This window comes from Pezoporus wallicus, unplaced genomic scaffold, assembly GCF_028554395.1.
Source record: "Pezoporus wallicus isolate ANWC-B61680 ecotype Strahan unplaced genomic scaffold, APGP_CSIRO_Pwel_v1 scaffold_7736, whole genome shotgun sequence".
NCBI classification, from domain to species: Eukaryota; Metazoa; Chordata; class Aves; order Psittaciformes; family Psittacidae; genus Pezoporus; species Pezoporus wallicus.
In genome coordinates, this window is record NW_026636574.1 from 2,158,320 (window position 1) to 2,185,918 (window position 27,599).

Here is a 27,599-nt window from a genome sequence, read left to right on the forward strand (position 1 = left end):
CACCCTGTGCCAGCGCCTCAGCACCCTCACAGGGAAGAGCTTCTGCCTAAGAGCTCATCTCAGTCTCCCCTGGGGCAGGTTAAAGCCATTGCCCTTGGCCTGTCCCTACATCCCTTGTCCCAAGCCCTTCTCCAGGTTTCCTGCAGCCCCTACAGGCACTGGGAGCTGCTCTTCCCCCTGTTTCAGGGATTGCTCCAAGCACATCCAAGGAGGATGCTCAGGGAGGACAGGACCAGGCAGGGGACCAGCACCGGTGCTCACCCCACAGCGATGCCCAACCACCACATCCCGCTCCAGAGGTGCCACAGGCAATTCCAGGCTGTTAATGATTTCCAGGATGACGTGGGGACTAAAGGCCTTTCCAAGGGTCACTGACGGCGGAGGGCACGTGGAAGCCGTGGCCCAGCCCCATTGCCAAGATGGTGTCTCTGACTGACTTCCAGCGTAAGCAGATGTGGGGTGGCTGTGTCCTGGAGGTGATGCCCATTCCCGTGGGACCAAGGCACAGTTTTGAGATGCTGGCTGGGGTGGTTGGGGCAGGGAGAGGGACAATGGCAAGTCCGGTTGGGGGGATGCAGTGGGAGCGTGGCCAGGATGTGGGGACCAGTGTGTAAGGACTGGGGTCCTGCAGAGCGGGGTTTGTCCCCATCATCTGCCCAAGGTCTGCATTGGGAACAGCCACCCTGGCTCATCCAAAGAGCATTCCCAGCCTCTCCCACCAGCTGCCTGCACTGACACCCTCATGCCACTGCTCCGAAAGATGCTGGAAACGGCTTTCCCATGGGCAGGTGGAAAGGCTGTTTCTAAGCTCTGGAGACAAATCCAAAGTGCATTCCTGGAGGGAGTGAGCCAGGGAGGTGCTGAAGAGCACCCCCAAGGTGGGACCTGAGCTGTGAGCTCCATCCTCAGCCCTCCATCCTACACAGGGATCGGCGTGGGACTGGTCGGCTTTGGGATCTTCTTCGTCCTTTTCGGGGTGCTCTTGTACTTCGACTCAGTGCTCCTGGCCTTTGGGAACGTGAGTACAGTGGGACTGGGCCTCCCAATCCCAACCCACAGCAGGCACAGATGCCCAGGATGGAGCAAAGCGTTGGGCTGGGTTTCCCTGACCTGCTCCCTGGCATCCTCCCAGATCCTCTTCCTCTCCGGCTTGGTCTTCATCATCGGCTTCAGGAGGACCTTCACCTTCTTCTTCCAGCGGCCAAAGCTGAAGGGCACCAGCTTCTTCCTCGGGGGGGTCATCATTGTCCTCATGCGGTGGCCAATCCTGGGCATGCTGCTGGAGGCTTACGGCTTCATCACCCTCTTCAGGTCCGTGCCATGCACCCAGCCAGGGTGGGCTGCGGAGAGGGAGCTCCTCATGCCCTGCGGTGGCTCTTAACAGAGCCTTTTGCTTTGATACAGGAGCTTCTTCCCTGTGGCTTTTGGGTTTTTTGGCTCGCTGGTGAACATCCCGGTGCTGAGCAAGGTGAGCAGGGCGCTGGGCATGGTTCACAGGGGCTGAGGTGGCTCCATGGCTGGAGGTGGCACAGGGACCAACGTGGGCATCATTGGAGGTGGCTGATCAGGCTCTGCCCCTGTTGCAGCTCTTGCAGAAGGTGGGAGACAGCAGCTCCATGGTGTGACCTGCAAGAAGGACCCAGTCACTGGAAACGGGATGGAGCAAGCCCTGCCTCCAGCTCTTCCATCGGGAGCTGTTGCCTCTCTCAGCCCCAGGGCCCTTGGCACTGGTCAGAACCACCCTGTGATGGGGATGATGCCTCAGGAGCAGCTCCTGAGGAGGCTCCAGCAGCAGACACTGTTCAGATGGGATCTGGGAATATTTTGTGTTATTTTCTGCCTTTTTGTCTTCCCTTGTTGAAAGACTCCATTAAAACGTGTGTCTGAGACCAGTGACTGGAGGTGACACATGGAGCTTCCCGTTGGCATGGCTGCGAAAGGCACATGGATCTTCCCATCAGCACGGTTGGAGATGGCACAGGGACCTTCCCATGGCCACCAATGGAGGTGGCACATGGACCTTCCCATGCATGACTGGAGATGGCACAGGGACCTTTCACGAGCCCCATCCAGCTCGGGCAGCCCTGCTTGCACTGGCACTGCCTTCCCATGGATCCCATGGGAATGTGGGCTGCGGAAGGGGGCGGGGGGGGGGGGGGTTAGGAAAACACCCATTAAACCACATTAACCTGCCATGACCTGATCCAAGGAGGATAAATCACCCCGGTCCCATTCAGTGACCAAGAAAAAGCGAATGACGTGGGGTTCTGAATTCATTGAGGTGCTGGGCTGGGAGAGTTTCAGTGCTGGGATGTCTGAGTGTTACGGGCCAGGACTTCTGTTTCCCATAGACCTGTTTCCTGTGGGATGGAGCAGAGCCGGGATGAGCATCCCCGGCTGCGAGGGGCTGGGAGAGCATCACAGCAGGCAGGGACCTGAGCACAGTGCAGAGCTCTCCCAGCCCCACTTCAGATGATTCCAAAGGAGCTGGTTTGTCCCTCCTCTCCCCAGGAGCGCTCCTGGAGGACTGGCTGGGGAGCCCATTGGGTCTGTACGATCAGACACAAGCAGAGGGGATGCGAGCCGGGTTCCTGGGAGCACTTGGGAAGCTGGGTGCAAGCAGGAGTTTAATTAAGCCAAGGCAATCACATCAAAGCTGGTCCCTGTGTGGATGCCCCTCTTAACTGGCAGGAATTAATTAAGGAGTTGGAGTTAAACCTGTTTCCTCTCGCTGGAGCTGGTGGCTCTGCCTGTGGCACTTCACAGCTCCTGCAGCAGGTTTGGACCAGGTCAAAGCAGAGCTGGGATCTGCTCTGGCTGCTCAGCTGGCGTGGGAGAACTCATTTGGGCTCCTAAACCCAGCCCCAGCAGCCAGGATGAGCCCCTGGGATCCAATGGATGGGCAGGTATAAATCAGGGCAGCCCTGTCCCTGAGCTCGGTATGGCTGTGCTGTATCCATAGGAGGTCTGGCTTAGGGGAAGCTGTAGCTGGTTTTGGGGTCTCTGCCTTTACGTTGAGTGCAGATTGCAGCAGAAGGTGCTTGAGAAGGGTTAAAGAGAGCTTCCTGGCATCAGCCTGGCTGTGAGCAGGAGGAGGGGAGAGTTGGGTTCAGCTCCCCTGGTATCAGGGACAGCTTTGATGATAAAGCACAAGGATTTAGAGCAGAGCAAGAGCTGCTTGTTGAGGAGGGATGAGAGAGGAAGCATGTGCCTGGATATCACAGGGGTAAGTGAGGGCTGCAGCATCCCTAAAGCCCCTCTGTCATTCCTGTCTTGGTTTCACCCCAGCTGAAAGCTTGTACTTGGGCTGCAGAGCAGCTGTGTGCTCTTGGTTCACCCTGCTGGGAAAATCAAGCCAGGCTGGAACATTATGGAGTGGTTTGGGTTGGAAGGGACCTCAAAGCTCACCTAGTCCCAACCCCTGCCACGGGCAGGGACCCCTTCCACTGGAGCAGCTTGCTCCAAGCCCCTGTGTCCAACCTGGCCTTGAACACTGCCAGGGATGGGGCAGCCACAGCTTCTCTGGGCACCCTGTGCCAGCGCCTCAGCACCCTCACAGGGAAGAGCTTCTGCCTAAGAGCTCATCTCAGTCTCCCCTCTGGCAGGTTCAAGCCATTCCCCTTGGCCTGTCCCTACATCCCTTGTCCCAAGCCCCTCTCCAGGTTTCCTGCAGCCCCTTTAGGCACTGGAGCTGCTCTCAGGTCTCCCCTTCAGGAGCCTTCTCTTCTCCAGGCTGCCCCAGCCCAGCTCTCTCAGCCTGGCTCCAGAGCAGAGCTGCTCCAGCCCTCGCAGCATCTCCATGGCCTCCTCTGGACTCACTCCAACAGCTCCACGTCCCTTTTGTGCTGCTGCCCCAGAGCTGGATCAGGGCTGCAGAGGGGTCCCATGAGAGCAGAGGAGCAGAATCCCCATCCCTGGCTGGCAGTGAGGGATGCTCCGCAGCAGGCTCCAGGCCCAGGGCATGGTTTATTGCAGGGGAACCTTTCCCCCCGGCTCTTGAACTGCCCTTTCTACGAGCCCTGCCAGAGCAGTTCTGGTTTGCTTGACGTCAATGGCCCAGTTCCCCTGGTGCTGGTGCCGTCCGGAGCCTCCTCTAAGTCCTCCCCAGAAGCTGCTTCTATGCTTGAGCTTTTCAGTCATCTGGAACCGAGCACCTTTGGAAGCCTCCTGTGTTTTTACTAACAACAACCTCATGGTCTGGAGGAGAGTGTGGGAAGCCCGGAACCGTGCTTGCCTTCTTGGGCTGCTTTACAAGATCCCTCAAGGAGCAGGGCTGCTCAGCAAAGCTTCCTGATGAGCCCCATTTAGAGAGGGAACTACTGAATATTTCAGGTTTTATTTTGAGAAGTGTGCTTGTTCAGCCCAGCACTGAAGGAACCCATTTATCCTGCAGGAAAGCGTTCCTCTCTCTCTGGAAAGCATTATCCCTGCATTCATTCCTGCCTTGATCATTTGACTCCTTGAAAGCAGGCAAGGAAATAACTGAAGAGCTTTCCCCTGCTATTTCCAGGTGAGCTGCTCTTTGTAGGGCATGTAACTGTAGGAACCCCCAGCCCCTTGCAGCAGGTTCCCCATAGCAGTGCACAGATTGAGGTTGCAGCCTTGCCTGGTGGCCTGTTACCTTCAGTAATTGCCAGATGGGGTTTAAGGGATGCTTTGAGGCTGTCAGGGCAAAGTTGAGCTTCTTCCCTGTGCTCTGGGTCTCCTGAAGGGCTAGGGATCATATTGATGTGGTCCAGAGCTTGTTATGTCCCAGTGCTCCTTCCTCTGGGCACTGCCTGGCCCTCGGGCTCCTTCCTTCCTCTAACCCTGTGCACAAAACCACCCGTTGCAGGTTATTTAAGCCCCATATCAAGTCTTTCCCATGCACCAGCTCCTCATCCCTGCTGCAAAGGCGACTGGAAAATGCCTTGAGGTACCCTGTGCTGAGGAGCATCCTCAGCCCTGGTGCTACCAGCAAGGCAGGTCAACCTCAGGGCTAGCACTGGCCACTGTAAGGTAACAGTGGGCTTGGGTAAGGTGGTTTTGCCTGTTTATGTCTTGTTTTCCCTTCCAAGCGAAGGGATTGTGGTGCCATTCCTGTGGCAGGGAAGGGTTGTCTTCCTCCAGGACTGGAGCAGGCTGGTGCTGCCTTTGCCCTGGTACCCAAAGCATCCTGCTCTGGCTGCCCCATGGAGAGGAGTCCATATGTCTGTCCTAGGAGAAAGCCATGTCCAGAGCTCCCCAGAGCCTGCAGATGTCTTTTGCCCTGTGTCCACCTCCCCTTGGCTGATGTGGCCCCTTTCCTTTGCAGTCACACTCAGCCCTGGCCTCTCCCTTGGGGAACGATGCTCCGCGGAGCAGGCAGAGCCCATGGGATGCCCGGGAAGTGGATTTATGTTTGTGGCTCCTCACCATGTTTTAGCTCCTGACCCCTGCACCTCGCTGCAACCTGTGCCAGGGCATGAGGGTCCCCTGAGTGACGCAGCACCGGGACCCAGCGTGGGAAAGGACGTCAAGGCCGGGGGCAGTGGGGCTGCAATCCATGGGGCAGAGCCTGCCGAGGTCAGCCTTGCCCTGGCTCCAAGTGCCCCAGCCAGAATCCCATGGGGAAAGGAGATGTTAGAGCCCCCGTTTCGGGGGGAAGTTGTCTGTAGCTTGTGGGGTGTCCCCCTCAACCCCAGCACCATCACAAGGGTGACAGCAGTGCCTTAAACCCCATCCTCACCAGGAGTACCCCGCTGTGATTGTGTAACGGGGCGTTTGAGGCAGGGGCAAGCCATCAGGTTCCTTCCAGGAACATTTTTATTGCCTTTGCAGTCATTTCCCACTGAGGTTCCCTGAGGTCAAGCACTGGGCTGGGAGCCACAGGGCCTGATCCAGCACCCACCACCCTGCGCTGCCGCACGCGAACAGGGGACCAGCGATGCGCCTGGTACAAGGCGCTCCTGCAGCCCACACTGAGGTTTTTGAGCAGCGTTTCCCTTCCAAATCACAGGGCAAGGCTGGGCACAGCAGCTCGGGCACCCAGAGCCACGCTGGGCTCCTCTGCACCCTGCTTGTGCAGGATGGAGAGTGGGGAAAGGGCCCTTCCTCCCGGCTGTGATGTGCCTGGCCAGGCTGTGGACACTTGGATGGATGGGGCTTGGAGCAAGCTGCTCTAGTGGAAGGTGTCCCTGCCTGTGGCAGGGGTTGGGGCTGGATGAGCTTTAAGCTCCCTTCCAAACCACCCCATGATGATTCTATGAGCTGTGATGAGTTTAGCTGTTCTCTTCCCCAGGCTCTTCATTAAGGCAACCTCAGGGGGCAGGTTCCCACCCACCGTGCTCAGAGCAGCCCCATAAGGGCAGTGGGGTCTGGTAGGCTTGCCACCGGTGTCTGCGTGGCCAAGGGTGGGGGGGGCTGTGGCTGAGTGCTCTTGGCTGTCCCCATCCCAGAGCTTCGGGGAAAGCCCCATTCCTCTGGAGCATGAACCTCGGGGATATCTCCTTGGCCACCATCAGCCCCTGCATCAGCATCACCCACCAGCTCCTCTAATTGACATTAGTGCCCTGATGCACCAGTGATGGCTGGGCACCGATGTGTACCAGCGCTATTAACTACAAGGAATGTGGGTTTGCAGCTCCCAGGTATTCACAGCTCCCTCTGCCAGGCACAGGGCTATCCTGACCACGCCACCCTCCACAGGGACTGTCACCATCAGCACCCAGCCATGGGATCCCCAGCCCTCCCCCAGCCAGCAGGGAGGGGAAACCCACAGGGATGCAGAAACCCGGCTATAAAAGCATCCTCCCCTTTGGGATGTGACAGTGCTGCTGGCACAGGAGGTGGCTGCCCAGGGAGAGCACGATGCCAGCAGGACACAGCAGGAGGGTGCAGCAGTATCTGCTGGTCCTGGCCGTGACCTGGGGTGCCACCATCTTCCCCCCAACAGCCCAGGCTTTGCAGAGGTACCAGGCGTGTGTTTTGCACAGCGTGCCGGGTTTCTCTGTCTCCTCTTGCTTCTGGGTGCTGAGGACCAAAGGGTTCTCCTGCTGCGTCCTTGCTGGGAAAACCCTTCCTCCTTTTCTGCTCTAGCACCCCAGCTCCTCCTCACTCCTCTTCCTCTCTCCAGTTGAGCACCGCATGCGTTGCCAGCATCCCTGTCTCCCAAACCACCACGGAGGCCAAGAAGAAGGGATGGGCTTGCAAAGCGAACAAGCCAAGCCTGGGGCTGGCAGATGCTCTGGGGCATCCCTCACGCCGTGGGTCCGGGAGCTCCCCCGGGCCTCTCCGGCAGCCCCACGGTGCTGCGGGGAGCTGCTGCCATCTAGAGCCGCCCGGCTGGATTGGTTGGAGAGATGGGGTGGGAATGGCCGGGATGCGGGGATGCTCGCGGCCCCCCCAGCCGTGTCCTGCCCCACAGGATCGCGCTGCGGAGGATGCCGTCCATCCGGCAGACGCTGCAGGAGATGGGGGTGAAGGTGTCCGAGGTCTTCCCCGAGCTGAGGCACAGCAGAAGCGGCAGCGCGGCCGGTCCCAAGAACGGGACGGCTCCCACCCTCCTCACCAACTACCTGGATGTGAGTCCCACCCCGGTGCAGCCCCGCTCCCACCCTGCAGGGTGTTTGCTGCTGGGGCTCGGGGCTGCGTGAGCCTTCCCCCATCCTGAGCTGGGTCCCCAGCGATGCTCCGCGTTGTGCCTCTTCCAGACGCAGTATTTTGGTGAGATCAGCATTGGGACCCCTGCCCAGACCTTCAAGGTGGTTTTTGACACGGGCTCGGCCAACCTGTGGGTGCCGTCCTACAAGTGCTCCCCCCTCTACAGCGCCTGCAGTGAGTACAGGGGCTCGGGGGTGATCCCCTGCAGCTCAGTGAAGGGGGGCACCTCCCTCCATCCCAAGAGATCCCAGCTCAGAGTGGATCTCCCCTTGCCCAGGGGGTCTCTGTTGCTGTCTGGTCCCTTGGCGCTGGGGCACGGGGTTGGGGGAACGGAGCTGGTGCTGCCATCGCCACCCTGGTGCCCCTTCTCCTTCTGCCCAGTTTCCCACAGCCGCTACGACTCCTCCAAGTCCCGGACGTACATAGCCAACGGCACGGGCTTTGCTATCCGCTATGGGACAGGGAGTGTCAAAGGCTTCCTCAGCCAGGACGTTGTCATGGTGAGCGTGGCCCCTCAGCAAGGAGATGCCCACGTGTGGCTCTGCTCCCCTATATAAGCATCCTCAATTACCCAAGAGTAAGGAGGCTCTTTGGGGTATTAAACCCCTGTGCTGCCACAAGAACAATCCTGCCCTTCCCAGGTATCAGACATCCCCATCATCCAGGTCTTTGCTGAGGCCACGGTGCTGCCTGCCTTCCCCTTCATCTTCGCCAGGTTCGATGGGGTGCTGGGGATGGGCTACCCCAGCCAGGCCATCGATGGTATCACCCCTGTCTTCGACCGGATCCTTTCCCAGCAGATCCTCAAGGAGGACGTGTTCTCAGTCTACTACAGCCGGTGGGTCTTGTGGGGAGCAGGGGGGAGTGGGATTTTGCAGGGCATGGGCATTGCAACCATGGGTTTGCATCTTGGGACTGGGATAAGGCTATGGCTGGGGCTGCAGGAGCTGGGGTGGGATGGAGGACATGAGCACAGGGAGGGTACCTCCAGGAGCTGGGCTGGAATGAGGCAGCACAAGAGGCAGATCCATGTGGATGCTTCTCTGGAGCTGCCAGGGCTGGGAGCAGCTGCTCCATGCTCATTTGTCACTGTCGGATTCAATGTCACCAGCCCTGCTGGAGGAGCTGGAGCAATAACTGCCAGGATGGATTTCGTGTCTCACCTTTAGGAAGAATGATAAACCCCCCAAATCTGCTGCAGAAACACCTGCATCAGCAACCAAACCTTTCACTTCTTGCCCCAAACTGTTCTGCCCCAGCATCCCCCCCCCCCAAGGAGCAGTGTGAGGGCAGGTCCTGGCATGGGTACCAGTGACAACCAGACCCACAACCCCATGCTTAGAGCAGGCTCAGTAGCTCTTTACCTCTACTAAAGGTGGATCCATCAATAGCAAACAAAGCCTAATGATGCTGGCTGCAACTGCAGCCTTGTCTGGGTGCTGCACCCCAGTGATGCAGCCACTCTCGGATCACAAGCTTATGGAGCATCCCTCTCTTTGCAGAGCTTCAAAGTAAGAAGATGGAAAGCATGAGCACTCTTGGGACAGCACCCACTAACAGTCACCGGGCAGCAGATCCCATTCCTGCTGATCCCAAGGGCCCGTAGGAGCTTGCACACTGCAGGAGCCAGCTCTGACCTGCTCCGAGACCTCAGCATGTGGCACCCCCTCCCCTCGCACCCCTATGAACTAACTCGGGGCTCCTTCCGCTCCAGCTTGCTCTCACCGCTGCTCTCCGGGTCAGGCTGGTCCCTTCTCCCTGTGTTTTGGGGATCAGCAGCCAAGGGGAATCACTCCGCTGCACTTTGCATCCTAGGAATGCTGCCCTGAAACCCGGAGGCGAAATCATCCTCGGAGGCAGCGACCCAGCCTACTACACTGGGGACTTCCACTACCTGAACGTCAGCAAGAGCGGCTACTGGCAGATCAGCATGAAGGGGTGAGCACACGGAATGCCTTTGCTCAGCACCGGGCCTCATCCTGCAATCCCTGCATGGGCTGGAAAAGGCCTCCCGGATGCTGGGGAAGGTGGTCCATGGGGATGTGTTTTCCTAGTGGATGTTTTTCCTTCTGGAGGGGAGCGGGGTTGGTTCCTCCAGCACCCAGCTGCATCTCAGTGCTCAGCCAGGAGCTGGGGAATGCAGAGGGGGTGGCTCCGTGGGCTGATCCCGCTTGGAAGCTGCAGTGGGAGAGTTTAACCCCGGTTAGTCCTGCAGGAGGAGTGTGAGGCACTGAAACAATTCTGCTTTGTTGAATCCAACCAAATGAAAGCCACTCGTGATAAAGCTGAGCTTCCACATCTGAGAAGCTCGAGGGGAGGGTTCCCAATGCCCCTGGAGGCTGTGCTTTGGGAGCAGCGTGTGCTCTGCCTGCCAGCATTCCCTGGACAAAGATGGGGCACATTCACCCATAGTCCTGGCAACCAAGCTGTGGTCACCATGGGAAGCTCATGGTTGCTCCTCTCCCCTTTCCTGCTCCAGGGTGTCTGTGGGGGCTGAAATGCTGTTCTGCAAGGATGGCTGCTCAGCTGCTGTTGACACAGGAGCATCCTACATCACTGGCCCTGCTGGCCCCATCTCTGTGCTGATGAAAGCCATCGGGGCAGCAGAAATGGCTGAAGGAGGAGTGAGTATCCCCCTAACACCCCACTCCATACCTCATTGCCTGTACCCTCGGCTGCCTGTACCCCAGCCCATCCCAATCCCATCACATGAGCTCGGCACTGTCTCCTCCTCCTGCAGTACGTGGTGGATTGTGACCAAGTCCCTCAGCTGCCCAACATCTCCTTCCACCTGGGTGGGAAGGCCTTTGGGCTCAGCGGCTCAGCCTACATCCTTCGGGTAAGCTGCATCCCTCTGTGTGTATCAGAGCTGCACTCTCCTGGCTCCCCTCAAGATGAACCCCAGGACAATGCTGCTTGCTTTCCCCCAAACCAACTTGTTGCTGCTTCCTTGGGTGGTTTCAGGGAGAGCTGGGGTGACACAGGCAGGGATTCTCCTTCCTGGAGGAAGGAATATCGAAGCCAGGCAGAGGCGGTTGAGCTGGAGACCGCAGAGCCTCCATCACTGCGTGCGTCTCCTCTTTGCAGCAATCCCAGTATGGGGAGGACATCTGCGTGGTGGCTTTCTCAGGGCTGGACATCCCACCCCCGGCTGGTCCCCTCTGGATCCTGGGCGCCAGCTTCATTGGGCACTATTACACCAAGTTTGACCGGCGCTACAACCGCATCGGCTTTGCCACAGCTCGCTGATGGGCAGGGCTGGGGAGAGGGACCGGGACCAACGCGGAGGCGAGAGCATCACCACTGGGAAGAAAGGATTTGAAGTGCAAACCGGGTTTCCTCTCTTTATTGAAGCGACAGCACAACCTCCCCTTCTCCTGCTCCTAAATCCCTGCTCTGCTTCCCAAGAATCTCTGCTAATGGGAAGAACGGAGCCTTAAACACATCCAAAAGTGTCTGGGAATCAAAGCAGGATGTTGAGGCCAGAGCTGCACCTCCAGGGATTCCCAGGCTGATGTGCAATAGTACAAGTGGCACACAGGGAGCTGCTGCTGGCATGGAGATGCTTGCAGGCTGCAGACTGAGGAGGGATGAGCGGTTACTGCTCATGTTGTTCTTTATATGGGAGAAAGATAACCTGGGTGCTTAATGAGAGTTTTAGCTGGTGTTAACCTGGCCCCTCGCCATGACTTTAGTATTAAACAATCTTAGAGCAAAAGGATGCTGAGTGGATGCTTACACTTGCAGAGGGGAGGAGTCAGACACATGCAGTACGAGAACAGGACAGGTGTTCCCCTGCTAGGATCCATCACTGCATTTATATCCTCTGAGCTCTTAGGCAGAAGCTCTTCCCTGTGAGGGTGCTGAGGCGCTGGCACAGGGTGCCCAGAGAAGCTGTGGCTGCCCCATCCCTGGCAGTGTTCAAGGGCAGGTTGGACACAGGGGCTTGGAGCAAGCTGCTCCAGTGGAAGGGGTCCCTGCCCGTGGCAGGGGTTGGAGCTGGAGGAGCTTTAAGGTCCCTTCAACCCAAACCAGGCTGGGATTCAACGAAATCAGGGTCTTTTCAAACAATGAACGCAGTCTTTCTGCAGAAGATGGGATACCCAGGCTTCGCCCGGCTTTCCTAGGGGAGGTCAGGAGCATGGAGAGGGGAAGGTCCCTGTGGGTCCGATGGGGAGTGGCTGAGTCTATCCCAGCTCCTGGCTCTGTTTTCCTGCCCGTTGGCTCCAGCTCACAACCAGAGGCTTGTCTGTGTCCTGGCCGGGTGCAGCGATGCTCAGCGGGAGCACGCTGGTGCTGCCAGCCCCGTGCCAGCTGGAAGGGCAGAGCAGCGCTCCCGGCTGGGGGCTGACATTTCCAGTTCCACGGGAGAGCTGCGGTGCTTCCAGCTCCCCAGTGCCAAGCACTCTGCAGCACTCACTGAACTGAACCCAAGAGGCTGGAAAAGCTCTTTCAGCTCATCCAGTCCACCCGTTCCCAGCACTGCCAAGGCCACCACTAACCCATGGCACTGAGGGCCTTGTCCCCACTGTGTGTGAGCACTTGCAGGGACGGTGACTCCACCACTGCCCTACTTGGGGCACCTTTGGGGCAGGAATTGTTCCTCAGCTCCATCTAAACCTGCCCTGGTGCAGCTTGAGGCCGTTTCCTCTTGTCCCATCCCTTGTTCCTTGGGAGCAGAGCCCAACCCCTCCTGGCTCCATCCTCCTCTCAGGCACTTGTAGGCAGCGATCAGGTCCCCCCTGAGCCTTCTCTTCTCCAGACTGACCTCCCCAGATCCCTCAGCCGTTCCCCATCACACTTGTGCTCCAGGCCCTGCACCAGCTCTGGTGCCCTTTCAATGTCTCTCTTGCAGTGAAGGGTGCAGACCTAAAACAAGATTTGAGGGGTGGTCATCTCCAGGTTGACCAGCTCAGGTGCTGTGGTCCACATCCAAGCCCTGTGCTGGGAAACGTGCTGGTACAGCAGAGCACAGCACTTCCTGGAGCAGAGCCTGGAGCAAGGCACTGATCTTGCAGGATCATTTCATCCTTGTTTTCTGCAGCCAGCACTGACTGCTGATGAATTCCCTGCACTGCCCCAAGCACAGGCTGACACCAGCTGCCTCTCACAGGGATGTTTGGGATGCTCCTGCCAGCATCCAGGGAAACTCCACTTGGAATTAACTTAAGCCTCCTGTGTCCTATCCTACACCGCAAAGGCTCTGGTCTGGAGGAGACTCGGATGGATGTGAACCTGAAACAAGTGACTTAAAGCCCCATGATGGCTTCTGCCTATAGCAGAAGATGGTCCGGTTGGCCTAAAATAGGGCTTTTATTGGTGGTTCCAGGTCTGTTCCTGTTCAGCCCGGTTGTTTTCAAGCAGTGGGAGGGAAATCAGCCTGGGCTGCTGGCAGTGCTGCTCCGGGGCCCCTTAAGCCAGGCCATTAACACCTCTCATCGCCTGCCAGGCAATTTCCTTGCGGCTGCAAACCCAAACCCGCAACCGCCCCTCGCATTAACTCGGGTCTTGATTATGGGCGAGCAATTAGGCCAGGCTCAGCCAAGCGCTGGGAACAATTAATGCCCATCCGACCCAAGCTGACAGCGCTCGCTCTGTATTCAAAACCATGGGGAATTGGCCAGGTTCATTTTAGTCCCCCCCTCCCTTAAATGATTTTCCCCACGTCTCCAGGATCCATTTAGCTGGTTTCAGCTGTGACATTTCACTGTTCCAGCTACGTGTGGTTGTTATTTCCTCTGATAATAAAGCCTGGTGGGAGTGGGGTCAGCGTGGGGAGGGGGATCGTGCTGCATCTGTAATTAAAGATCTTCCCCTCCCCAGCCCATTTCTAATTCCCCGGGGGGTTCAGTGCTCGGTGGGTGACACTCAGAGGCACCGGAGTGGCTGGTCCAGGGGCTACGCAGCTCTCCGGGAGCGCATCCCTGGTGCAGCATCTCCATCCCTTTATCCTAGACCCCGAAGGGATGTGGGGCTGTGTGGAGCCCCCCGGGATGGCTCCGAGGATGATGTGGGGAGGGGGAAGCATCCAGGCGGGGGTCCTGGGTGCGGGTTCCAGTGTGGATCCCGGGTGCAGATCCTGGAATGCGGGTTCCCTGGTGAGGATCCCGGTGCGGGTTTCCCGGCTACAGGATCCCGGTGCGTATCTCCGGGTGCGGATCCCAGTGCGGATCCTGGGGTGCGGATTCCGGGGTGCGGATTCCAGGGTGCGGGTTCCCGGTTGCGGATCCCGGTGCGGGCTTCCCGGCTACAGGATCCCGGTGCGGATCCTGGGGTGCGGATTCCGGGGTGCGGATCCCGGTGCGGGTTTCCCGGCTACAGGATCCCGGTGCGTATCTCCGGGTGCGGATCCCAGTGCGGATTCCAGGGTGCGGGTTCCCGGTTGCGGATCCCGGTGCGGGTTTCCCAGCTACAGGATCCCGGTGCGGATCTCCGGGTGCGGATCCCAGTGCGGATCCTGGAATGCGGGTTCCCTGGTGCGGATCCCGGTGCGGGTTTCCCGGCTACAGGATCCCGGTGCGTATCTCCGGGTGCGGATCCCAGTGCGGATCCTGGGGTGCGGATCCTGGGGTGCGGATTCCAGGGCGCGGGTTTCCCGGCTACAGGATCCCGGTGCGGATCTCCGGGTGCGGATCCCAGTGCGGATCCTGGGGAGCGGATTCCAGGGTGCGTGTTCCCGGTTGCGGATCCCGGTGCGGGTTTCCAAGGAGCAGGATCCCGGTGCGGGGATGCCGGTGCGGGTCCCGCTGACCTCACAATGCGGGCGGGCGCTGCCGCGGGGGGCGGGCCGGTGACTCATGGCTTCCCAACGGCGAGCGGCTCCTCCCCGCGGCCGCCGGCCCCGCCGCAGCCCCCGGCACATGGGCCGCGGCTCCGGGAGCGGGGAGCTGGGTATGGCCGAGCCGCCCGGCCGCTGCCCCGACTGCCTGGGACCGGAGCGGGGCGGCGGCAACGGGGGGGCTCCGGCCGTGCCCCACCTCGGCATCGCGGTGGACGAGGGCGACGTCGTGCCCGGGGCTCTGCGGCTGGTCCGGGAGCTCAGACCCGGCTGGGAGCCGGGCAGGGTGAAGACCAAGGTAAATCCCGGGGGGGGGGGGGGGGAAGGAACGGGCAGCGCGGAGACCCCCGCTCCAGCCTCCCCATCCCGGGGGTCATCCAGTGGGGGGTGCAGGGTCCACCCGAGGGCGGTTGTGGGGCTCCCCGCGGGGTGCTATGGGGGGGGGGGTACGAGGTGCACATGAGGGTGGGTGTAGAACCCAGCGTGGGGGGCTATAGGAGGCGCCTAGGGGGGTGCAACGTCCTGTCCCACATCCCCAGTTCTCCCCTCCACTCTTGGATGTGCAGAGGTGCGATGCCACCGACCTGCACCCCCCCGGCAGGTTTTGGGGACCCCCTCAGCAGTCACTGAGTGCAAGTGTGTCCCCATAGGGGGACATAGGTGGGTGAAGGCTGGGGGGCTGCATCGCTGGTCCCTCCACATTCACCTGCAGGTGCTGCACCCCTACCTGCACCCAGCGCTGCCCGCAGGAGTAGCAGGTTGTGCTTGGGTTACTTCTTGGCTTGCACCTTTGCCAGGTTATGTGGGCTTGAGCATGGATCCGGATGGGAGCTGGGATTTGGAGCTGGGATTCAGCGCCGGGCTCCTTGCATGGGACAGGGTTTGGCTGTCCAAAGCTGGCAGGGATTGGGAGAGGGGCTTGCAGCTGCCTGACATGGGAATCCCTTTCCCCCTCTTCATCTCTGCCCAGGGGTGGGAACACAAGGCTGGTGGTGCCTGTGCTCTCACCACGCTCTGGCAATGGGATTGTGGAGGTGGGTGCACATAAACACACACACGTGTGTGTGCGTGTCCTCCAGAGTGCTTGGAGTGTCATTAAAAACCCATTAATAGCCCCGTGTAATTAAACACAAGAGGCTGCAGGAAAACACATATGAAAGGGCAGACGGCAATGGGCAGGAAGCTGGGAGCTGGAGGTCCTCAGAGCGGAGTTGTAGGGGCAGGAAATGGGGCTCTGTGCGGCCCCGAGCACAGACCTCAGTGGCAATGGTTGCTTGGGAAGGACCCAGCTCTGGTATCCAGGCTGTCTCCGGGCATCAGAGGGGGTCAGTGTTCAACAGCAGCTTGTGTGTGCGTGCGGGTGCTTTTAATTAAAGGGAAAGGGCAAAAAAATCCCTTAGGAGCTGGGGGGAATCCCTCCAGTTTGGTTTCCCGTTGCTGCTCTTGAAAGAGCTGCTCGGGAGGGGATTGAAGCCGTGCTCTGGTCCTCAGCTGGTTCCTATTAGAGTCCCCTTCACTCTCCTCCTCACCCTGGAGCTATGCCCAGCTCACACCACCTCCTTGCCTGGTGCCGGTGCTCAGCTGCTGGCAGGGGCTATGCCAGGGACACGGAAAACCCTCCCGGTGCTTGGGGCAGGGGATGGGAGATGGGGAAGAGGATGGGGAAGAGGATGCTCCAGGCTGTGCCCGCTTCCCAGGGCTCCTGCTCGTCATCCTTGGAGCTCTGTCCTAGGCAGGAACACCTCCACAGGGATAAAGCACAGGCAAATCCATGAGTCAGCCAGGCACGCTCCCTGGGAAGCACGCACTCCTCCATCCCTCAGCCAGCAGCAGTGACCTGGAGCCAACCCCCTGTGAGCGTTCCAGTGTGCCTGCGCTGTTTTTAGCCTGACTTTGGCAACGAGGTGCCCTGCACTCCTGTTCCCCTTTTCCTGCTGCTCCGCAGCTGTAGAGGGGAAGGATTTGGGCTGATGGCAGCGGCCCTGCTCCTAGCTGACTGTGCTTTGGGTGCATTAAGGAATAGCACCGGGCATCTCCCAAGAGGCCTGTTCATTCCCCAGATAAACCAGGCGAGCCCCTGCGTGCTGTGTGCAGGGTGCTGGCAAGCCACGTGTGAGTCTCCAGAGTGAGTGGCCTGGAATTCGGGGGGGGATAAGGCTCAGTAATCCCGTTAAACCTACGGGAAGGGGCTGAGCAGCAAAACAAAGCGGCAAAAGGGCTTTGCAGGCAAAGCAGCACCGAGTGCCTTGACGTGGAGCCGTTCACCTGCAGCTTGATGGACACCAGCCTCAGGGTGCGTGGATGGGCTGTGACATCTCCTGCTTGCTGGATTTCTGGCCTCTAGGGACAGGATAAGGAGGGGACAGAGCCAAGCATGCACTGTGGTGGAAACAGATTGTCTGCCCTGGGAAAAGCAGTTTGAGAAGGCCCAAGGAATCCCACACCAGCCGAGGGGCATCAGCACCGTCTCCCTCTGGGTGTTCTCATTTCCACTGCTTTGAGTTTTGAGTACACCCTATATATAGGCACCCTATAGAGGAAGGAGAGCGAGCTGCCGAGTGGGATGTCTAAAATTATCCATCCCACTCCCAAGCGATGCTGCTGCTGTAGCATGTGCCCTCGCCCCCCTCCTGCTCCACCACATCACACCCGCTCCCAGATGGGATCAAGACAGCAGCGTCATGGGGTGCAGCTTGGCCTCAGTGCCACGTGGGAGCTGTGTGGGGCTGAGCATCCTGCATGGGGGTGACGGGGCAGGGGTTTCCTGTGGGGTGGCAGAGCCTGGACCCCTCAGTGCACTGGAAGCAGCTGAAATCAGCAGGATGAGGCCAGGAGCTGGGCGCAGGCAGCAGGGGTGGCAGCAGCCCCTGCATGTGCGCGGGCAGGAGGCCAAGCCGGGGTGACGGGAGAACAAAACTCCCTTTCCATCTGTGAGGAGCCATCAGAGCGATGACAGGAGACGTCCCCAGCAGAGACATCCCTGCCTATCAGTGCCCCGGCCCCGCGGGGAGGGTCGGGAGGAGGAGATGGGGATGTGTTTGCTCCGTGGTGTTTGCTGTTGTGGTTTTATTCCCTTTCATTTGGTGCCAAAAGATTGACGCTGATGTTTTGGGAGTGATTCCCGGGGCCGTGCGGGTGCCAAGTGTGCTGGATGCACATCTGGCCCCAGCTATTCCTGAGCTCCCAGGTGGAAAACAGCAGGATTTCCTCCCAGAGCACCAGCTTGGTGCAGCTGAAGCCTCGTGGCCCCATGCACAGGCCCAACTCGTACATCGAGACCTTGCAAACTCACGCTCCCCGCTGCTATGGGTGCAGTTGCTTCGTGCTTCCTTTCACCCGTTCCCTGTTTCTGCCTTCCTCCATGGGGTCTGCTTGGGGGGGAGATTCCCCCACACACCTTGCTGACGCGGCGGGGATGTCCAGGCATCGCCTCTGCCACCCTTCTGCCCTGCAGCTCTTCACCGATGGCATCACCAACAAGCTCGTGGCCTGCTACACGGATGAAGGGATGGTGGACGCGGTGCTGGTCCGTGTCTATGGCAGGAAGACGGAGCTCTTTGTGGACAGGGACACGGAGCTGAGGAACTTCCAGGTGCTGCGTGCCCATGGCTGCGCCCCCGACCTCTACTGCGCCTTCCAGAATGGGCTCTGCTACCAGTTCCTGCCAGGAATAGCGCTGGGGCCCGACCATGTGCGGGAACCCCACATCTTCAGGTGAGCAGGGACCCCATGTCCTTGGGTGTGCAGGGCCTGGGATGAGCCATGGGACAGGGGAAATGCTGCTTCTCCACACGGAGGGGTTTGCTCCTCGCTTCCAGCTCTCCCCCTTGCTGCCTTTGCTCCAGACATCACTGATGTGCTCAAACCTGGGCGTGCTGGGTGATAAAGGAGCCAAAGCACAGCTGGGTTTAACTCCACGTTGGAACTGGATGAGCTTTAAGGTTCCTTCCAACCCAACCACGGTTCTATGGTGCAGGGTCACCTCTCACCCACATGTCTGTGTTTCCCTCCAGGCTGGTGGCACAGGAGATGGCCCGGGTACACGCCATCCATGCCAATGGGAGCCTCCCCAAGCCCATCCTCTGGCAGAAGCTGCACAAATACCTCACCCTCGTGAAGACGGATCTCAGCCCAAAGGTATCCAACCCCAGGTAAAGGCAGAGGGATCCCAAAGAGCCAGGCTCTGGCTTGGGCATCCGCTGCCCACCCATCCCTAAGTCTTCCAAGCACAGGACTGGGGGGAAGAGCCCCAGGTCCCAGGTAATGGTTTGTGCTGGAAGGGATCTTAAAGCTCACCCAGTTCCAACCCCTGCCCCGGGCAGGGACCCCTTCCACTGGAGCAGCTTGCTCCAAGTCCCTGTGTCCAACCTGGCCTTGAAAGGGTCATGGATCCAGCCATGCAGCCAGATCTGGATCAGGATTACTCCATGAGCTAACTCAGGGCCAAGCCGCAAGAGCTGGTGGGATGGAGGTGTCTCCATGCACCCTCCAGTGCCCTTCCTCCTGCAGTCTGGGGGTGACCTGTGCTGTGTTAGAGCATGCAGCCAGTATAGATCCTTAGGAAGCAGCCAGTATGTGGGGATCTGAAGCAGGCCTGATGGTAGAGATGCTAGAAAACCGTTATAGATTGATGCAGCCAGTATAGGTTGAAGCAGCCAATATAGATTGAAGCAATCAGTATAGATTGAAGCAGCCAGTACAGTTTGAAGCAGCCTGTATAGATTGAAGCAACCAGTATAGGTTGAAGCAACCAGTATAGGTTGAAGCAGCCAGTATGGATTGAAGCATCCAGTATGGATTGAAGCAGCCAGTATGGATTGAAGCAGCCAGTATAGGTTGAAGCAGCCAGTATGGGTTGAAGCATCCAGTATGGATTGAAGCATCCAGTATGGATTGAAGCATCCAGTATGGATTGAAGCATCCAGTATGGATTGAAGCAGCCAGTATGGATTGAAGCAGCCAGTATGGATTGAAGCAGCCAGTATGGATTGAAGCAGCCAGTATGGATTGAAGCAGCCAGTATGGATTGAAGCAGTCAGTATAGGTTGAAGCAACCAGTTCCCACTTCAGACCAGTTCATCCCATTGCTGGGTGCCTTGGGTTCACGCCGGGTGACTGCTGGGGTGTCTGGAAAGGGTTCGGGCAGCCCCAGGAGGTTGTGGAGGTGAATGAACCCGATGGCAAGCGAATAATTAACCTGTCCCCTGAGCAGGACACAGCAGGTATCTTTGCTGCAGCCTTTACCCAAGTAGGTGATCATTAACCAGCTCTCTTCCTGGAACTGGAACATGGGAGAGAGTACGTGCCCTGGCAGAGCACAACGCATTCCCATTGCTTGGGGGTTAGTTGGGTGCTTTGGGAGTTCTGGGGGCTTGGGGCTGGATGTGGATGTTAGGGGGGGAGAAGGGAAGGGAGCTGCCCTGTGGCATCCCCCTGGGTACCACGCAGCCAACCCTGCCTTCCTCCCCCAAAATGGCCTCATTTACCCTGCTTTGTGTCACTGATGAGGGAGGCAGGGAGGCTCCCCGTGAGCAGAAGTGATTCCACCCCATCCCTTTCCCCAGCCTCCAGCAGGATGTGCCCAGCCTGGAGGTGCTGGAACAGGAGCTGGCCTGGATGAAGGGAACTCTCCCCCAGCTGGGGTCCCCCGTTGTGCTTTGCCACAATGACCTCCTCTGCAAGAACATCATCTATGATGGGACACGAGGTTTGTGGCGGTGCTGGAGGGGTCTGTCCTTCACCCACCTCCCCAGGGCCGGCAGCTCCATCTTCAGCTCCTCTCCCATCCCCTGCCTTTGCCTCCACAGGGCACGTTCGCTTCATAGACTATGAATACACCGGCTACAACTACCAGGCTTTTGACATTGGAAACCACTTCAATGAGTTTGCAGGTGGGTTGGGCTCCTCTCCATGGCACTGAAGATGCCCCATAAGTCGTGCATGGGGAGAGCGCAGTGGTCTCATTGCTTTGCCCTGGGGAAAGGCTCCCTTCGTGCCCCCAGAGCATCACTGATGCTGCTCCCCTCGCAGGTGTGAAGGAGGTGGATTACAGCCTCTACCCCAGCAAGGACACCCAGCTCCAGTGGCTGTGCTCCTACCTGCAGGCCTACAAGCAGCTCACCCAGGGCAACCAAGGGGTGTCCGAGGAGGAGCTGGAGGCTCTCTACGTGCAAGTGAACAAGTTTTCTTTGGTGAGTGGTGGAGATGGGAAGGAGCCGGCATCGCTTGAGGGCTGCCCATGGGTTGGGTTCCTCTGCAGGTGAGGATGGAGATGCAGGAGCCAGCTTGGGAGCTCTGGGGGCACAAGGCTGCCCCAAAGAGCCTGGATGCACCTCAGAGGCCCCGAGACCATGGGCTGGGTCAAAGATAGCACTGGGTGCCTGCCAACCCACTGACACATGGTGAGGGACCGTGTGTTTCTGATAGCTGTGGCCTCGGGCCTCCCTTCAGAGAGGCCAGGCAGAGCCAAGCATGAGGAAGCCCTCTTTGGCTCTATCTGCCCATGGAATTTGCCAGTCTTCTGGAAACTTGGGGTGTAACACCGGCTGGTTTCCTGGCCGGAGCTCCCGACGCAGAGGCTGGTACCCTGAGCAGGCTGTGCAGCTCTTCAGCATCCCTCCTGCTGCATCCCTCTCCTTGGCTGGCACCAGCCTCTGGAGGGTATCAAACCAAACACATGGGCCATGCCCAGCTGGCTGCCACCCCGTGTCCTGTCATCACAGCCATAGGGCTTCTGGGACCTGGCCAGGAGAAGCATGAGCAGCTCATCCCGCAGGCAAGGATGTTCCATGCCCATTCCTGATCCTTGTTTCGTCTGTTGCAGGCATCCCATTTCCTCTGGGCATGCTGGGGCCTGATCCAGGATAAGTACTCTACCATAGACTTTAACTTCTTAAGGTGAGTCTGTCAGGGCTGGGGGGGGCATTGACTCACAGAGCAGGTCAATGTTAAATGGCAGGAGCAAGAGGATCCCGATGGTCCCTCTGTTGCTGGAGGGATCCTCTGTGGCCAGGGGCTTCATGGGCATCCCTCTCTCCTCTCGGCAGATATGCAAAGCTAAGGTTTAAACAGTACTTCAAGATGAAGCCGGTGGTCACAGCCCTGCAGGTCTCTAAATAGCACCTCCAGCCTCTGAGACCCTGAGCTATTTTGTCCTTGCTGCATCCACAGCCCTCGCATCCCCCTCGCCCCATTCCCAGCCCAGCCAGGGAGCGAGGGCAGGTCCGGATGGTGGGAAGGGGGAAGAGAGGAGAGCTCTGCCCCAGCCACCGATGAAAGGAGACTCTGGACATTGCCTTGACTGGACCACGAGATGCTAAGAGAGGACCACGGCCTCGGAGAGGCCCCCATCTACGTGAGGAAGCCTTTACCACCGCCTTAACGTCGAGCCCCGGTGCCCGGCAGGTCCGTGCCTTGCTGGCACCGCTGCTGCTCCGCCTGGCACCTGGTTTGCTCCCTCTGTGCTGACCCCGAGGGGGGAAAAAGGCTCCCCCCCATCTGCTCAGGAGTCCCCAGAGCTGCCCAGTTGCTTTTGCTGCCCAATGCACCCGCTTTGCCTTCGCTGCTCCCTTTGTCCCCATTGCCCTGCCTGCTCGGTGCCGCTTGGGCTCCCAGCCCCAAAGCAGCCCCTCTGCTGGGTTAAACTGATCCTGGCCTTGGGGCTGTCTCTGAGCATAGGACCCTTTATCATAGCCCCAGCCATGAGCTACATGGGCTTGGGACCAACCAGTGTGATTTTGCTGGTGGGTGCCTGCACCCTCTGTTGTGCTCTGCTTTTGCTCCCTGACTGCCATCAGCTTCATGGCTTCCCCTGTAGCATCCCAGCTCCGCTTTCCCCATCCTGCCCCTCACACGTGCATCATCCCTGTGGTACCCATGTGAGGGGCGGGAGGCTGAACAGAGCTCATCCATTCCATGAGCTGGGCACTTCATCCCCTCTCAGTACCATCATGGGCGATCCTGGCCTGCTGAGCACTGTCCAGCTCATGCCAGTGGTTGTGCATCAACTGGGGGAGTAGAATTGGCCCTCTCTGCCCCTACCTTGGCTGCTCAGCAAGTGGTCTGGGGACAAGGAGCCAGTCCCCTCCACGCAGGCACCCACCCAGCAAGAACCAGGACTCTTGTTGCATCTGGTGTTTTGTCTTGGTGCAAAATAAAAGCTGCTAGTAGCTGGAAATGGGGCTTGGCCCGATCCATGGGGGCTGGTGCAGGAGCAGGCGGAGCATCCCTGGGGGTGCAACTGGGCCTTTATAGCTGGAGTGAGCACAGGGAGGGAAGATGAACCCCAAACTTGCTGCCATGAGAGAGGGGGGGAAGGAGAAGGAGCAGCCTGGGGCACATCGTGGATGGATGGATGGATGGATGGATGGATGGATGGATGGATGGATGGATGGACAGGGCAGGATAAAGGACTGAGCAACAGCACAAGTGCAAAGCAGGCAGGGAGCCCTGTAGGAGAGGGCTGTGCTAGAAGAGGGACAGGGAAGGGGGGAAACAAGCACCCCCATTTGCCTGGGCTGAGAGCTCCCATCCAGCCCTTAGAACTCCCCAAAAGCCCAGACCCAGCTCTCTGCTCCAAAAAGTCACCTTTATTGTGGCAAGGGGTGTGGGAGACAGTTGTAAACAAGTATGTGAAATATACAGGTTAAGTTACTCGTGGTCTTATTAACAAAATAAAGCTCTATCTATATTTACAATCTTAAAAAAAAGGGGGGAAAAAAAAATCAACAGAGGAACAAAAAAATACCCAAAGAGAACCAGAGAGAGGAAAAACTGCATCTTCATTGGGCACATCTGCTTCCAGCCCCCTCTGCAGCAGAGCGCATCCCACGCTTGGAGCTGGTACCCTTACCCCAGGGACCCCAGCCCCAGAGCAGCACAGGGATGGGGAATAAATAAAGCACTGAGGAAGGGCAGGAGAGGAGCAAGGTGTTTCCTGGCTGGGTGAGGAGGCAGGATGCTCCCTTGGATGAGCCATATCCCGATGGCAGCCCCATGGGATGCGGGGGAGCAGCGCTGGGGCCTGGATGCTGCAGAGCTGCTGCTCCGGACCCCCGCTATGGGGCTGAGGATGTGGGTCTGCTGCAAAGCCCCCACTGCAGGGTTCATCCCCCTGGTACAGCTCCTTCTGCATCCCAACAAGGGATCCATGCAGTGTGGGGCTGCAGCCGGAGCTGCGGTTCCTGTTCCTCGCTGTTGCCACAGGGCGGTGCAAGGGCTCTGTGCACAACCGGACACTGCCTGCACAGCCGGGCACTGCATGGAACACCGGACACTGCATGCGCGCATGCCGAGCTGCACCCGAACCCCTCCAGACCGCGTTCTGCCTGCAGCCAAGTGGGGTTTCTGAAGGTATCTTTTAATGGATGCTCTTTTTCTCTCCCTTTTGGGGGCTTTTGCACTGCGGAGCACAGGCAGAGCCTGAGACTCACGGAGCTGGGGGGCAGGAGGTGCCCAGGGATGGATGGAACACGAACCCACCACCGCAGCCAGGGAACAGGCACCCACTTGGCGTGCAAAGCGGGCCAGAGCTGTCAGGAGCATAAAGGGCTCCTTGGAGCCCTTGGCTGATGCTCAGGCCAGGAGGGAGCTAAAAATGGCTCCATGGGAATTTGCTGGCAAGCTCTAAAGACCAAGTGGGAAACACAGCAGGTTGGTCAGAGCGGGGCTGGGTGAGCGAGCGTGTCCCCATCCCATGTCCCCATCCCATGTCCCTGGGCTGGCAGCTACCGCAGGTAAGGAAGGGTCTGTGCAGAAGACCCCTGGGTGATGCTCTGGAGGTTCCCCCACACTTGGATGCCCTCAGATCCCTCCCAGCATGACAGCTCAGCAGCCGTGGTACCCACATCCCATGTGGCCTCAGCTGCCTATGTCCCTGCTGATGAACCAGTGCCTGCCAGCTTGCCCATGGTGGGCACAGCCCGGCCATGCAGCACATCACTGCTCATCACCCCCCGCCCCGGGAACCCAAAATGCTGGGTGCCCACCTCTGTAGGACCTATCTGCAGGCAGGCAGCGGGGTCTCCTGTGTTCCTCTGCTCCCAGTGCAGCCCTTCAGCCGAGCCCCATCACATCGGGGGGGATGCTGCGACCTCCTCTTTGGTGGCAACCAGCCCTCCTGCATCCCCCCCCCCGGCCCCGCTCAGTCCGTCAGCACCACCAGCTCTCCATCACTCTTGTCCTCACCCTCCGAGTCCTCCTCCTCGCTGTAGCGGAACATCTCAGCATCAGGCACCGAGTGCCCGTCCTCCCCTGCATCCCCTTCCTTGAGGCTGCGGGTGTTGACGATGACGGGCATGCTGGGCTCCATGCTGCGGGGCAGGTAGTGCTCCATCAGCTGCATGCCCACCGGCCGCGGGTACAGCACATCTGAGGAGCTGGGGGGCAGCTGGCTGCCCTGGGGCCTGTGGGATACGGGAATGCAGTCAGTATCCAAGGGGGGGGGGGGATGCTCCTCACCCTGCTCCCACTCGGACGGGAGGATGGGATGCGTTACCCCAGCACGTAGCCCTGCCGGGCATCCTGCCTCCGGTTCCTCATCAATGCCTTGTACTCGCCCACCCGCAGCCGTTTGCCCTCCACGATGCAGGTTCGTTTGGGTCGGGGCTTGTACTTGTAGTCGGGGTATTTCTCCAGGTGCTGCCGGCTCAGCCGGGCTTGCTCCTCGTAGTAGGGCTGCTTCTCCTGGTTCGTCATGGATTTCCAGCGGGATCCTGCATGGATGGGAGCAACGGGGCCATGCTGACACCCTGCCTGCTGCGGTGACACCGGCTCCCGGCCAGGGCAGGAGTTAATGCATGCTCACACCATCCCCTGTCCAAATGGCACATGGACGGGCACACGGCTGCCCCACGCCCTGACCTCTCAACCATCCTCTCCAAGCTATGGTGAGGAGGTGCAGTAGCTACAATAGGCTGTGCGGTGTGGCTCGCACTGCCTGACCTTTATTGCCATTGTCACCAGCACCCTGGGCAGCACAAAGCACAGCCAGGGTGGGAGAGGGGCTGGTGGAGAGATGGGATTCACCCCCTCGGGGCTGCAGCTGGCCCAGTGTCCAGTTTTGGGGACAGGAAGACAAGCTGGATGGGCTTGGAGAGCCTCAGCATTCCTGGTGATGCTCAACAGTCAACGGGACGCATCCCTGAGCATCCTGATGGGATTACAGAGTTGTCCAGGCTCGGAGCAGGGCTTTGGGCTGGGGACCTCCAGAGATATCCCCCCCATCACCTAATTCCTCCTGTGAGCCCCTGCGTGCCCCTTGCCTGGTGCCCTTCACCCACTAGCATGACCCAGCCTCCCCAAGGAGCTCCTGCCCCACAAGCAGGGAGGCCCAGGTAAACCGAGGCACAGCAGCAGGCAAGCCCCTTGCCCATGGTGCCTGGGTGTCCTCCACCAGCTCCTTGCCCATGCATCATCCATCCTCAGGTATCAACCCCTGCTCAATGTGCAGCTCCAGCTGCTTAAAGCCACGGACGAGATGCAAGGAGCAGCTCACCACCCATGGGGATGAGGATGACAGCCCCGCGCTGCCATCCCCAGCGCTCACTCACCCAGGATCTTGCTGATGCTGGAGTTGTGCATGTCTGGGAAGGCCTGCAAGATCTTCCTCCTCTCATCCTTTGCCCACACCATGAAGGCGTTCATGGGCCGCTTGATGTGGTTGTTGTTCCTGGATTCCGGAAAGTGCCGGGAGCCTGCGAGGGAAACCAGAGGATGCCAGGGGACGGAGCAAGCACCGGCTCACACCGTGGTGCTCCCAGCCATCCTCACCATCCATCTCACAGCTCAACAGGGCCTCGTCCAGCCGCTGGGCAGGGGTCTCCTCCATCCGCTCCTTCACCGGGGAAGAATCCATCCCAACGTGGTCCTGCAGGAGAGCAGAGTCAGGAACGGGCTCCAAGCCCCCGGGAGGAGACCTGGCTCTGGCCTGCGGATGGGGAGGTCGGGAAGGGGGACGGTGACCATCACCTTGCGGTAGGGGTTGCTCAGTGATGCATCCATGGCTCCGCTGTGCCCGTGCAGCAGCTGCCGCGCGTCCTGGATGGCTTTGGTGATGGCATCGCCTTCACCCAGGAACCCTGGTGGGACACACTGCCACCATCAACAGCAGCATCCAGCACCCCCATCCCACCCCAGCAACCACCATGACGGTGCCCACCCACCCCAGGGAGAAGGGATCCCAAGCTCCCCTGTCCCAGGGAGGCGGCATGGGACCATCCATCAGTGAAGGCAGTGGGGAACCCACCCAGAGGCAGGTTGGAGGGGCTGGTCTGCAGGTCCCTGGTGGCCCCATGGCTCGGTGTGAGGGACTGGCAGCCGCTCATCTTCAAACTGGGCGAGCTGGAGGCACTGGGGAGGTCGGATCCTTTGGGTTTAGCTGTCAGGTTCAGCGGCTGCGAGGTCTCCTGTGGCAGAGGGGACGTGGGGGTGATGCACAGCCCCTTGCAGCATCCCAGCCCCGGTGATGGAGGGGGTTTGGGGCTGTACCTGCATCTGGAGGTGGCCCGAGCCGGCGGGTCTCTTCAGTGCAGGAGGAGGGGGACTGTGCAGTAACTGCACCGGGTAATCCACTGCTGGGGACAGAGCAAGAGGGGTTGTGGGGCCAGGGACACCCCGAGGGGCTGGGGCAGCCGTGGGGACCCCACTCACCTGGTTTGCAGGGGATGGGCTGGATCGGGAGTGCCAACTGGGAGTCGGGAGTGACAGGGAGAGGCTGGTGGCTGGGGGTGAAGGCAGGAATCATGACATAGGGCATGTTGACCTGCTGGAGGGAGAGGGGACAGGAGCAGAGAGAGCGCTGTGGGACACTGCGGTGGGGGCCATCCTGGTGCCAGGGGGCTGCAGTCACCCCTGCAACGGGAATGGGGACACGCAGAGGGGCGTCCCCCACCTTTACCTGGATCTGTTGCTGCAGGAGGTTGATTTTGTGCTGCTGCTGGATGAGCTGCTGCTGCTGCTTGGCGATCTGGCAGAGGGGAGAGAGCGGGGCTCAGCCCAGCACCCCCATGAGGGCTATGGGGAGGGCCTTGAGCTGCCCCTGAGCCCCTTCGATGGGCATAGGGGAAGGACAGTGTCATCCCCACCCGGGGGCATCCCATCACCTGCCCTTAGCACTGCATGGGCCACCAGAGAGGGCAAAAAGGTGTTCAAAGAGCAGAGAGCAGGAAGAACCCAGTGTGATTTCATTATGCTAAAGAGTGCA

The 27,599-nt window shown here is 59.4% G+C and overlaps 5 protein-coding genes across 11 annotated transcripts in view; 3 read left to right on the forward strand and 2 right to left on the reverse strand.

The window, feature by feature from the left end:
- LOC130594701 (adenosine receptor A3-like) overlaps positions 1 to 18,931 on the reverse strand; it is a 161,693-nt gene extending 142,762 nt beyond the window's left edge. For both annotated transcript variants that reach the window (XR_008971144.1, XM_057400773.1), the window contains exon 1: positions 18,767 to 18,931. The gene's annotated coding sequence lies outside the window, so the exon portion shown is untranslated. The remainder of the gene's footprint in view (positions 1 to 18,766) is intronic.
- On the forward strand, positions 326 to 1,814 carry GOLT1A (golgi transport 1A). Its single transcript, XM_057400772.1, has 5 exons — positions 326 to 444; positions 927 to 1,018; positions 1,133 to 1,311; positions 1,405 to 1,468; positions 1,587 to 1,814. Exons 1-5 carry the CDS (start codon positions 420 to 422, stop codon positions 1,623 to 1,625), a joined length of 399 nt encoding a protein of 132 aa, XP_057256755.1. The 5' UTR covers positions 326 to 419; the 3' UTR covers positions 1,626 to 1,814.
- REN (renin) lies at positions 6,800 to 11,336 on the forward strand. Of its 2 annotated transcripts, none has more exons than XM_057400763.1 (9): positions 6,800 to 6,929; positions 7,385 to 7,541; positions 7,671 to 7,794; positions 8,002 to 8,120; positions 8,262 to 8,467; positions 9,436 to 9,558; positions 10,100 to 10,244; positions 10,361 to 10,459; positions 10,708 to 11,336. In XM_057400763.1, exons 1-9 carry the CDS (start codon positions 6,829 to 6,831, stop codon positions 10,867 to 10,869), a joined length of 1,236 nt encoding a protein of 411 aa, XP_057256746.1. In that variant the 5' UTR covers positions 6,800 to 6,828; the 3' UTR covers positions 10,870 to 11,336. The 2 variants fall into 2 exon arrangements, with proteins under 2 accessions (XP_057256746.1, XP_057256747.1); XM_057400764.1 differs by having other exon boundaries at positions 8,262 to 8,458.
- ETNK2 (ethanolamine kinase 2) lies at positions 14,428 to 22,574 on the forward strand. The gene is made up of 8 exons (XM_057400765.1): positions 14,428 to 14,696; positions 17,853 to 18,112; positions 18,412 to 18,549; positions 19,963 to 20,105; positions 20,206 to 20,289; positions 20,429 to 20,589; positions 21,222 to 21,295; positions 21,445 to 22,574. Exons 1-8 carry the CDS (start codon positions 14,481 to 14,483, stop codon positions 21,515 to 21,517), a joined length of 1,149 nt encoding a protein of 382 aa, XP_057256748.1. The 5' UTR covers positions 14,428 to 14,480; the 3' UTR covers positions 21,518 to 22,574.
- Positions 22,575 to 24,368: 1,794 nt separating this feature from the next.
- The window catches only part of SOX13 (SRY-box transcription factor 13), a 32,854-nt gene continuing 29,623 nt past the window's right edge, over positions 24,369 to 27,599 (reverse strand). For 2 of the 5 annotated variants that reach the window (XM_057400774.1, XM_057400775.1), the window contains exons 6-14: positions 27,294 to 27,362; positions 27,047 to 27,161; positions 26,885 to 26,970; positions 26,643 to 26,802; positions 26,366 to 26,475; positions 26,168 to 26,264; positions 25,948 to 26,091; positions 24,894 to 25,110; positions 24,369 to 24,801 (exon numbers count right to left, since the gene is read on the reverse strand). In XM_057400774.1, coding sequence (XP_057256757.1) covers positions 24,540 to 24,801; positions 24,894 to 25,110; positions 25,948 to 26,091; positions 26,168 to 26,264; positions 26,366 to 26,475; positions 26,643 to 26,802; positions 26,885 to 26,970; positions 27,047 to 27,161; positions 27,294 to 27,362 — 1,260 coding nt within the window. In that variant the 3' untranslated portion in view covers positions 24,369 to 24,539. The remainder of the gene's footprint in view (positions 24,802 to 24,893; positions 25,111 to 25,947; positions 26,092 to 26,167; positions 26,265 to 26,365; positions 26,476 to 26,642; positions 26,803 to 26,884; positions 26,971 to 27,046; positions 27,162 to 27,293; positions 27,363 to 27,599) is intronic. The other 3 variants (XM_057400778.1, XM_057400777.1, XM_057400776.1) reach the window with 3 other exon arrangements.

What these genes read in the sequence shown, in the direction of transcription:
- ETNK2 (XM_057400765.1), top strand. Translation starts at nt 14,481, where the DNA reads ATGGGCCGCGGCTCCGGGAGCGGGGAGCTGGGTATGGCCGAGCCGCCC. An exon ending in CGGGCAGGGTGAAGACCAAG is followed by an intron (nt 14,697 to 17,852) that starts GTAAATCCCGGG and finishes TCTGCCCTGCAG; the next exon opens with CTCTTCACCGATGGCATCAC. An exon ending in ATAGACTTTAACTTCTTAAG is followed by an intron (nt 21,296 to 21,444) that starts GTGAGTCTGTCA and finishes TCCTCTCGGCAG; the next exon opens with ATATGCAAAGCTAAGGTTTA.
- REN (XM_057400763.1), top strand. Translation starts at nt 6,829, where the DNA reads ATGCCAGCAGGACACAGCAGGAGGGTGCAGCAGTATCTGCTGGTCCTG. An exon ending in TCCTCACCAACTACCTGGAT is followed by an intron (nt 7,542 to 7,670) that starts GTGAGTCCCACC and finishes TGCCTCTTCCAG; the next exon opens with ACGCAGTATTTTGGTGAGAT. An exon ending in CAGAAATGGCTGAAGGAGGA is followed by an intron (nt 10,245 to 10,360) that starts GTGAGTATCCCC and finishes CTCCTCCTGCAG; the next exon opens with TACGTGGTGGATTGTGACCA.
- GOLT1A (XM_057400772.1), top strand. Translation starts at nt 420, where the DNA reads ATGGTGTCTCTGACTGACTTCCAGC. An exon ending in TGCTCCTGGCCTTTGGGAAC is followed by an intron (nt 1,019 to 1,132) that starts GTGAGTACAGTG and finishes GCATCCTCCCAG; the next exon opens with ATCCTCTTCCTCTCCGGCTT. An exon ending in GGCTTCATCACCCTCTTCAG is followed by an intron (nt 1,312 to 1,404) that starts GTCCGTGCCATG and finishes GCTTTGATACAG; the next exon opens with GAGCTTCTTCCCTGTGGCTT.